This window comes from Salvia miltiorrhiza, chromosome 8, assembly GCF_028751815.1.
Source record: "Salvia miltiorrhiza cultivar Shanhuang (shh) chromosome 8, IMPLAD_Smil_shh, whole genome shotgun sequence".
NCBI lineage: Eukaryota > Viridiplantae > Streptophyta > Magnoliopsida > Lamiales > Lamiaceae > Salvia > Salvia miltiorrhiza.
In genome coordinates this window covers 49,836,745-49,848,136 of record NC_080394.1, presented here as the reverse complement: position 1 = coordinate 49,848,136, position 11,392 = coordinate 49,836,745, and the positions used below count along the sequence as shown (strand labels likewise).

The following is an 11,392-nucleotide window of genomic DNA, read 5'->3' as shown; positions in this document are numbered from 1 at the left end:
CTGAAACAGATGATGGTGAGGGACCACTGTTTGGCAGCTTGAACAGATTTCTGACAATTTCTGTAACATTGAGCGTCTTTTCTTGTTTGTCTGAGAAATCCGGGGTTGTGAACACAGATATTTCGGAGAGGAGTTCACCGGAATCATTGAATCTCAGATTCTGATAAAATTGTCGAACAACGTCGATGAGAAGATAGTTAGCTTCCTTTGTTACGAAGGTCCTCCACTGATGTTGATTCAGGATCTCCTCCACTTTAGGATATTCTGAATTTCTTTCGAGTGAAGGATAATCCACTGACTGGTCGTATCTGATGCTTTTGGTGAGGCAGTCATCCTTCTGGGCATCAGACTTTTCTCCGTCGAATTTAGACATTTTGTGAATCTGCAGAAAGAAAGTTTTGGAAAGGAGGAGGGGAGTTCTCACAGTAGAAGGCTGTGGAAGATGGTCAGTAGGAATGCGAGAGAGAATATGAAAGAGTGATGAGGAGAGAGTGATAGACGTGAGTAGTGGAGACAGGATGCAGAACGTGGTGACGAAGAGTGATCGTGGATGATGGACTATAACTAGGGCAGATGAAAAGACATCGGCGGTTTGAAATCCGCACGCCAAATCATTTTTAATAAATTTTGAAGTTCGTAATTAATGCCCGTCAGAAAAAAATGCCTTAAAATATGAGATTCACAATGATGAGGAATATTTGACGCAATCTCTTACTTATTGAAAGTAGGCGGCGAACAAGTTATGCAATGATTAGAAAGGATAACTTCAAATAAGGTATTTTGAATATAAGCAAGTCCATTAGTAAACCATAGTCACCGGTCAACAAAAATGTAAAAGACATCTTAGTCTCTTATCAGTTAGAGATAGTGGTAATTCGATCAAGTTCCTAACAATCAGTCGGGAGAGAAGTCAATAACTAATTTAGACTAAACAACATTTCCCCTAGACTTGATAATCAGTAATTATCATAACGGTGGACTAATGTGATTGTAAAGAAGAGAACCAAGGATAAACAATGATAAGGCAATTTAATTCCATCAACAGTTTGCGAAATGCAAAGAAAGACTTGAACAAAAAGAAGTCGACAAAACAATTCTAAAACATCATTTACAAAAATGAACTTTAAAATCAGTTGACATTCTTGACCTTTCTTTGTTCTCAGTTGATGTGGAGTTTCTTGCTTGGTTTCTCTTGTCGTCTTCCAGTCGTTTCTTCTATTTTCTTCCCTTTTTCCTTTTTATCTTCTTCTTGTTTCTTGCTGTTGCTAGCTTCAGGTACAACGCTGGACTTGGTCTGAATTCCCAATTGCTGTTGAAGATGCATGACTGTAGATTCGAGAAAGGCCTGCTTGACTTTGAGCTCATAAGTTGCCTCTTCTTGAATGATTAGCCTTTCATACAGCATCTGTATTTCTTTATCAGTGAGAGGCCTTGTTGATCTTTGATCTTTATCAGCTGAGTCTTCATCCCTTGTATCGGAGGGAGCAGTCTGACGAGGTGGAGACTCAGGGTGAGCTTCAGCATCATTGATGTCATCTTCTTTGAGAAGACCTTTGGAGATTAGGTACAATTTGAAGTTGGGAGACCAGTCATAAATATGGTTTGTATCTCTTGCTGTAAAGAACTCAGTTCATTCACTTGGTTTTCTGCATAAGTTCTAATTGCTATTACCTATTATTGGGTGATAGATTGTCGGAATGTTGTTGAAGGACAACTCTCCTGGAGTAGTTGGCGCTGCTGCTTCGGCTTTTGCTTCTATATGTCCCAATAACTTCTCTCTGATTGGAAGAAATTACAAAAGATTGTGTGAGATTCTTCCTGATGTGGAAGAATGGGGTCAGATTGTCTTGATCGGGATTCTCTTGTCACGAATGGGATATGAGAGATGAGCTGTGAGAGAAGTCTCTAGAAGGGACACGTGTTGAAAAGTTAGTTGTGAGTATGTTAGTTTACTATAAATAGTGGGATAGCAGATTGGAATGGCAGTTTTTGGCTGAATCTCTAATTGGTTTCATTATTTTTCAATAAACATTCCTCTTCTTAGCTTCAATGTCTCGTCTCGTCGTAACTTGCACACGAGCACTCAAATTGATTTTGTTGCAGGCAACTCTTCAATAAATTCAACGTGATTGTGCCGAGCTTGTTTAGAATTGGCGATTGATCAGAGGTTATGGAGTTCTAGTGTGACAATTGGTACTCAGAGCCACTCAAACCACGCATGCCGCGAAAACCATCGAAGATGGAAAGCAGAATTGAACGTGTAGAAGGTCAACTTGGAGAGATGAAGGAGGATTTATCTTCAGTAAAAACTGATATTGCGTCGGTTAAGGGTGACCTATCAGCTATGATGAAGTTGATGAAAGAGCAATTAGAGGAGATGCGTAGAGAATCCAAAGGGAAGCACACCATGAATGATGACCGAAGGCATGAGAGCGAGATGTCAGGGCATAGTAAAGGTAAATCTCACTCTCAAAATTCTGGTAGCTCTCAATCGCGCATGCCTAGGATAGATTTCCCCAAATTTTTAGGCGAAAATCCTATGCAATGGATCAGACAGTGCAACAAATATTTTGTTATCAACCCTTTGAGTGATGTTGATAAAATTCTCACTGCTGCACTATACATGGAAGGAAATGCTGATTTGTGGTATTTGGAGTATGTAGAGGGACTAGATGGTCTTACTTGGGAGGAATTTAGTTGTCTAGTTGTGGAAAGGTTTACTAATCTGGAAGAAAAGAACTTAGTGGCACAATTTAATAAACTAAAGCAGGACTCTGATGTTATGTCATATACTCTGAAATTTGAGGAGCTTAAGGCATTCATGGTTGGAGATAATCGGGAGGATTATTTTGTGAAGAGTTATTTGAGTGGTTTGAAGGATGAGATCTCAAACATGGTGGAGATGTTTAACCCAAGAACTTTAGGCCAAGCTATCAAGTTGGCTAAGAGGCAGGAGTTACAACTGTTATCCTTGGGAAGGGGACCAAAGCAAGTCAGTAAAGTACAGGAGAGTAATTGGAAAAAACCTCAGGAAAGTAATACACCTAAGGGATCTACTGTAGTGGGTGTTTCTGATCATAAAACATCTAACTTTAGAAAGCTGACTCCTGAGGAAATAGAGATTAGAAGGAAGAAGAAGTTATGCTTCAACTGCGATGAACCTTATCAGATAGGGCATAAATGCAAGAAGCTATTCACCATCATTTGTGAAGAGAGTCAGGAAGAGGTGGAGTTAGTATTACACGCAGTGGAAGAAGCTGAGGATGATTTCCAGATTTCTGTCAATGCATTAGCTGGGCAACTAGCTCCAGACACCATCAGGTTGCAAGGAAAAGTTGGTAGACACTCTATCACCATACTGATTGACACAGGGAGTACTCACAGCTTTCTTGATGAGATGGCTGCAAGAAGAATTGGATGTGAAGTAGAATACACTAATCCTCTATTAGTCACCGTAGCTGATGGAGGAAGGATTGAGTGTAACACTCGATGTCCAAAACTCGAGTGGGAAATGGGGGCTTGTCAGTTCAGTTCAGCCATGAGATTATTGAGACTGGGAGGGTGTGATATGGTTGTGGGAGTGGATTTGTTGCGACAACTTGGACCAATTACCTTTAATTTTGGTGAGCAGAACATCAAATTTACTAGGGAGGGCAAGGACATATTGCTGCAAGGAATAAAACAGGAGATGACGTTAAAGATGATAACTGGAAAAAAATTCAAACGAGCTTTACGGAAGGGAAAGGGTTCTCTCTTTGGGTGCCTTTTCATGATTTCTGCTGAAAAGGTAATACAAGATAGTAAACCAGCTTTAGAAATTCAACCCTTGATATCCAAATACTTACCCATATTTGAAACACCAACCACTCTCCCACCAAACAGAAACCACGACCACAAAATACCCCTAAAGCCAAACACTATTCCCTTTAAACAGAACCCATACAGATACCCCTACTTGCAACGTATGGAGATAGAGAAATTGGTCCAAGAAATGCTCGACACTGGAATCATACAACCGAGTACAAGTTCTTTTTCTTCCCCAGTTTTGTTGGTAAAAAAAAAAGACGAAACTTGGCGGTTTTGTGTCGATTACAGGAAGCTCAATTCTTGCACTATAAAGGATAATTTTCCCATACCTTTGGTGGACGATCTATTGGATGAGCTTGGAGGGGCTGCTGTATTTTCTAAGGTGGATTTGAGAGCTGGTTATCATCAGATTCGAATGTGTGCAGCAGACATCCACAAGACAGCCTTTGTCACTTCTAGCGGATTATATGAGTTCAAGGTTATGCCTTTTGGGCTAACAAATGCTCCAGCAACGTTTCAATCTCTCATGAACACGGTATTCAGGCCTTTTTTGGGTAAATTCGTACTTGTATTTTTTGATGATATACTCATTTTCAGCAAGAGTATGGCACAACATTTACTTGACTTGGAGAAAGTCTTTCAAGTTATGGCAGAACAACAGTTGTTTGCTAAGGCATCCAAGTGCTCTTTTGGTACTTCACATGTGGAGTATTTGGGGCATATCATTAGTGATAAGGGGGTTGCTGCTGATCCTCAGAAAATTCAAGCAATGGTGGATTGGCCTAAACCAAAAAATCTGAAAGCTTTAAGAGGATTTCTGGGGCTTACCGGTTATTACAGGAAATTCGTGAGAAATTATGGCAGCATAGCTCGTCCTCTTAATGATATTACAAAGAAAGGTAACTTTATATGGAGGGAGAAGGCAGAAGAGGCATTTCATGCTTTAAAGAAAGCAATGGTGACAGCTCCAGTGTTGGCACTACCAAATTTTGAGTTACCATTTGTGCTTGAAACAGATGATTGCTATAATGGGATAGGTGCTGTTTTGATGCAAGACCACCATCCCATAGCATTCTTAAGTAAGTCTTTGGCTCCTAAAAACAGAGGCTTGTCTATATATGAGAAAGAATTCTTGGCCATTATACTTGCAACCGAGAAGTGGAGGTCATATTTGCTGCATAAATAGTTCATTATTAAGACTGACCATCAAAGTCTTAAGTATTTGTTGGAACAAAAGATTTCAACCACTGTCCAACATAAATACTTAACTAAGTTGTTGGGCTTTGATTATACGATAGAATACAAGAAAGGGATAGACAATCGAGTGGCAGATGCTCTTTCTCGACGGGATCAAGCAGCTGAGTTACATGCCATTTCTATTTGCCAACCTGTATGGATTAGTGAGCTGATGCTGAGCTATGAGGGAGATCCCATAGCCGAGGAGGCTGTAGCTGAATGCACTACCACACCTTACAATCTTTCTTTCTATAGATTTGTGGGTGGACTGTTACGATATAAAGGGAAATTGTTTGTAGGAAGTGGTAATGGTGTGCGGCAGAAAGTGATTGATTACATGCATAGTTCTAGCTATGGTGGTCATTCAGGAATTAATGCAACCTATCAAAGACTGCACACTTGTTTTTTGTGGCCAGAGATGCGCAGTGAGGTTCAGAAATGGGTGCAACGCTGCCATGTTTGTCAGCTCAGTAAGCATGAACACGCTAGAACTCCCGGTCTTCTGCAGCCTTTGCCAATTCCAAACCAAGCATGGCAACACATTACAATGGATTTTATTGAAGGATTGCCACTTTCAAAGGGCAATGACACCATTTGGGTAATCGTGGACAGGTTTACCAAATACTCTCATTTCTTACCATTGAAGCATCCTTTTTCTGCTTTACACCTTGCACACACGTTCCTTGATACTGTTTACAAACTGCACGGTTTGCCTCTTAGTATAGTTTCTGATAGAGATAAAATTTTCACGAGCCTTTTTTGGAAAGAATTATTTACTCTTCTTGGCGTTAGACATCATTTAAGCACTGCATACCATCCACAAACTGATGGCCAAAGTGAACGCGTCAATCAGTGTCTTGAAACCTACTTGCGTTGCATGTGTAGTCATACCCCTAGGAAGTGGTGTAATTGGTTGGCGCTTGCTGAATTTTGGTATAATACATCGTTTCATTCAGCACTTACACTGACCCCATTTGAGGCTCTATACGGGTATAAACCTTGTTGAAAACGAAGGTATGCATAAAAGAAGAGAGATATCATTTCATAAAATCAGCTAGTTACACACTAAGCTAGCTCTATATATAGAGCAAACAGCAGAAAGCAATAAAAAGGAAAAGAAGAACACACGCACAACGCATGCTGACTCATCTAACCAACTAAAAGGTAGATAAGCTTTTTATTCCACGTATGACTGGGCTGCATGCCCTTTATTGTGCTGCTCTCAACACGCCCCCTCAAGATGGGAGGTAGATGCTGCCAAATCCCATCTTGTCCATTATTCCATTCAAGGCTGGTGCAGTGAGTGCTTTAGTTAGAACATCGGCGAGCTGCAGAGTATTCTTAACATGCAAAGGTTTAACCACCCCTTCTAAGTATTTGTCACGAACAGTGTGACAATCAATTTCGATATGCTTTGTCCGCTCATGAAATACTGGATTGCAGCATATGTAAACAGCTGCCTGGTTGTCACAGTATAAAGGAGAAGGAGTCTTTTGCACAACACCAAACTCAAGAAGCAAATTTCTAATCCATGTCACTTCACAAGTAACTTGAGCCATAGCTGTATACTCTGCCTCTGCTGAAGATCTAGAGATAGTAGATTGTTTCTTGGATTTCCAAGAAACTAAAGATGAACCCAAGAATACTGCAAAACTAGTGACTGACCTTCTAGTGCTGGGATAGGATGCCCAATCTGCATCAGAAAAAGCTGATAAATTCAAACCAGTATTCTTGTCAAAGAATAAGCCATGACCTGCTGTCCCCTTTAAATATCTAAGAACTCTTTCTGCAGCTGTCCAGTGGCCCTCACACGGTTTGCAAACAAATTGGCTGAGATTGTTGACTGCAAAAGTAATGTCTGGCCTAGTTAAGCTTAGGTATAACAGTCTCCCAATGAGTCTTCTATAGCTGGTAGCATCTGCTAAATAAGGACCTTCTTGAAGTTCCAAATGCTTCCCTGACTCCATTGGAGTAGAAGTTGGTCTGCTATTCATCAAACCAGTATCTTTAAGTAAATCAAGAGCATACTTTCTCTGGCATAAGAATATCCCTTTGTTACTACGGGCAATCTCCAATCCAAGAAAGTAGGATGGTTTTCCCAAATCCTTATACTTAAAAGTCTTTCCCGAAAAATCCTTGAAAGCAGCAACTAAGGAATCATCATTGCTTGCAACAAGAATATCATCTACATAAACTACAAGACCCAAGAACTTGTCACCATCCTTCTTATAGAAGAACGAATGATCAGAGGCAGACTGAACCAAACCAAACACACTGAGAGCCTCAGAAAATTTCAAATACCATTGTCTCGAGGCTTGCTTGAGCCCATATAGTGATTTGGTCAATTTACAGACCGAACCAGGAGGATATGGCTTTCTCCCCTCATCAAGTAAGCCTGGAGGCAAGTCCATGTATATGTCTTCCTCAAGATCACCATAAAGAAAGGCGTTATTTATATCAAGATGGCAGAGATTCCAACCCAATACAGCAGCAAGAGATAACATGACCTTAACTGTCACCAATTTTGCCACAGGGGAGAAAGTGTCAAGGAAGTCAACTCCAGCCTGTTGAGTGTATCCTTTAGCAACGAGTCTTGCCTTGTATCTGTCTAATGTACCATCAGCAAAATATTTAGTCCGAAAAACCCATTTGCACCCAATAGCAATCTTATCAGGAGGTAGCAAGGTAACAAACCAAGTATTATTGCGAATAAGAGCTTCCAATTCAGCTTGCATATCCTTTCTCCACTCAGCATACTTAGCAGCCTGGTGGTAAAAAGAAGGCTCAGGAATGGAAGACAAGGAACAAATCATTCTAAAGTAGGCTGAAGATAATCTAGAGTAGGATATGTATTTGTGGATAGGATAGGGTGAAGAAGAAACGGAATTACAGATGTAATCATTAAGATGAGATGGTGGTTTCACAATTCTCCCTGCTCGAGTGACTGGAGCAGGAGGAGCAGTGGGGACTGAAGTAGATGAAGTGGGAGTTGGAGACACAGGTAACTCACCAGTGATAGCAGGAGATGGAGAATCAATATCATGAGAAGTAGCAGGAGAAGATGAAGAAGGAGGATTGAGAGATAGAGTGGGAGGATTTGGATCAGGAGGAAAAGTGAATTGAGGTTCTGGAAACTCAGAGGGTGTCATGTGAGAGTATGGAAAAATATTCTCATGGAAAACCACATCCCGACTGATGGTGGTTTGATGTGTGTCTAAATGCAGAACTTTATACCCTTTGTATCCAGGAGGATACCCCAAAAAGACACATTTAGTGGCCCTAGGTGAAAATTTAGAGCGATTCCTATCAAGAGTAGAAGTGAAACACAAACAACCAAACACCCGAAGATGAGAGTAAGAAGGAGGCTTCCCAAACGAAACCTCAAATGGAGTTTTATTATGAGATAAAACAGAAGAAGGCACTCGATTTATGAGATATGTGGCTGTGTGTATGCAATCACCCCAAAAGGAGACTGGCAGATGAGACTGGAAGAGTAAACTTTGAGCTACATTTAAGAGATGTTGATGCTTTCTCTCAACTCTAGCATTTTGCTGAGGAGTAGAAACGCAGGAATGATGAACTAATGTTCCATGTTTAGCATATAGTTCTCCCAACCCAAATTCAGGACCATTATCACACCTAAGGACTTTAATATGTCTGTTAAAATGAGTGACAACTGTGGTGAAAAATTGAGTGAGGATAGCTTTCACATCAGATTTAAACTTCATAAGGAATGTCCAAACAAAACGTGAACAATCATCTACAATAGTGAGAAAATAGGAATATCCTTGTGTAGTGGGAGTTTGATATGGTCCCCAAATGTCACAATGAATAAGATCAAAAATATCTTGTGATACATGAGAAGATTCAGGGAATGACAAGCGTTTTTGTTTAGCTAAAGGGCAGATCTCACACAGAGTCTGTTTACAAGAAGAAAGAGACAATGTTCTAGACAACAAATGGAGCTTATTGTAAGATAAATGGCCTAATCTATGATGCCAAACATCAGCTGATACTGCATTAGATGTAGGAGGAATTGGAAGTTGAACTGGCTGGATTGGAAATGGAGACTCAAATGCTTCTAACACATAGAGGTTGCCCACTCTTTTACCCTTCCCAATCACAATCCCCAGTGAAGCTTCCTGAATCACAAAGGCATCATGCGTAAATAACACAGAACAGTTGGATGATGTGGTAAGTGAACTGACTGAGATTAGGTTATAAGCAAAGGAAGGAACACATAGGACATAATTAAGCTGAAGAGAAGGAGTAAGCACAATAGTACCAGTGCAAGTTACTTGAGCAGTATTGCCATTCGGTAAACTAACACTGATACTATCTGCCATAGATGACTCAGTAAACAACTTAGAATTATTGCATACATGATGTGTAGCGCCAGTGTCTAATAACCAGAGAGATGAAGAAGAAAAAGTAGAGCAAACTAGAGGCTGAAGAATAATAGTACCACTGAAAGGAGGCGAGCTAGCAGCTGCTGAAGTAGAAAACTCTCCAAATTTGAGTGACTCTGATTTTCCTGAAACAGGAAGCTGTGATACAGTCGGCGGGGGTGAGCTAATCTGCATCTGAGCTTGTAGATAAGCAATCATTTTAGACATATCTGTAGCAGATATACCAGAGAAATTCTGAGAGGGCGAAACAGCCTCATTAACACTCAGTTGATGAATAGATCTGCTATTATCAGCTGTAAATCCTTTAGATTTCCCTTTTCCTCGACCATAACCCGGTGGGTAGCCAATTAACTCAAAACACTTATCCACAGTATGATTAGTTTTGCCACAATTTGTGCACAGCAGTTTACCTTTACCTCCTCTGCCACGAGCCATACCAGTTGCATTAATCACAGATCCCTGAGTTTCATAAGGAATCATAGGTGATTGCTGTTCAATAGACCTTTGTCGTTCTTCCTGCAATACTAATGCAAAAATTTTCTGCAGTGAAGGAAAAGGCACAGTAGATATAATCTGTGACCGGATCTGAGAGAAAGAAGAATTTAGACCAATGAGGAATTGCATAGAGCATTCCTGCATTTGAAATTCATTCCACTTGCGTGAGCTGTGACACCTGCAGTTATCACAAACGCACCAACGAGATGGTTGGAAATCGCGATATTCATCCCACAGTACGCGAAGTTTTGTGAAATAAGCACCTACATCTTCTGATCCCTGCTTCAGAGTAAGCAATTGTTGCTTCAATTGGCAAATGCGAGCTAAGTTGCCTTGAGAGAATCGCTCCTTCAAATCGTTCCAAATAAGCGACGCATCATCGATATACATGATGCTTGAGCTAATCTCTGGTACAACAGAATTTCGCAACCACGAAACAACCATGCTATTGCAGCGGATCCACTGAGCGAATAGCAAATCACTGTGATGCGGTCGCTCAATTGAACCATCAACAAAGGCGATCTTGTTCTTCGCCATGAGCGCGGTGATCATTGAGCGGCTCCAAGTGATATAATTTGATCCATTTAGTTGTTGTGTGACGAGTTGAATACCAGGATTGTCGCTGCTCGGCAAGTAGTACGGACTATATTGATCCTCATAAGGAGAAGATTGTTGAGTTTTGGATGGTGTTGGTGGCGCCATTGAAGAATAGAAGAGAATTTAGCGGAAGAATTTTAGCGGAAGAATGTGTTAGCTCTGGATACCATGTTGAAAACGAAGGTATGCATAAAAGAAGAGAGATATCATTTCATAAAATCAGCTAGTTACACACTAAGCTAGCTCTATATATAGAGCAAACAGCAGAAAGCAATAAAAAGGAAAAGAAGAACACACGCACTACGCATGCTGACTCATCTAACCAACTAAAAGGTAGATAAGCTTTTTATTCCACGTATGACTGGGCTGCATGCCCTTTATTGTGCTGCTCTCAACAAACCTACCCCGTTAGCGCTGGCATCTTATGTTGATCCTCAGGTGGTGGGCGTGGAGGCTACTATACAAGAAAAGATGGATATTCAACAGCAACTTAAACGGTTATTGCAGAAAGCGCAGGATCGAATGAAGGTGGCTGCCGACAAGCGACGCCAACACCGAGAGTTCCAAGTTTTGGATTGGGTTTACCTTAAACTCAAACCATACAAGCAGAGGTCTTTGCGGGCGCACAAAGATTGGAAGCTTAGTCCACGATACGCGGGTCCGTTCCAGATTATTCGGCGTGTGGGGAAGGTCGCTTATGAGCTTGCCTTACCACCAACATCTAAGCTCCACCCAGTTTTTCACGTGAGTTTGCTGAAGCGTAGCGTGCATGGTGACACCTCTGTTAGTTCTACGCTGCCAGAGTTCGATGAGGAGGGTACCATTATGCTACAACCAATCAAGATTTT

At 40.9% G+C, this 11,392-nt stretch overlaps 1 protein-coding gene across 1 annotated transcript; it reads left to right on the top strand.

Moving 5' to 3' along the window:
* The first annotated feature begins 1,868 nt into the window (after positions 1 to 1,868).
* Positions 1,869 to 4,993, top strand: LOC130998610 (uncharacterized). The gene has a single exon (XM_057924024.1). The coding sequence runs from the start codon at positions 2,219 to 2,221 to the stop codon at positions 4,991 to 4,993; it is 2,775 nt and encodes a 924-aa protein (XP_057780007.1). The 5' UTR covers positions 1,869 to 2,218.
* The last annotated feature ends 6,399 nt before the right edge of the window (positions 4,994 to 11,392 follow it).

Coding starts and splice junctions, on each gene's coding strand:
- LOC130998610 (XM_057924024.1), top strand. CDS start 2,219: ATGCCGCGAAAACCATCGAAGATGGAAAGCAGAATTGAACGTGTAGAA.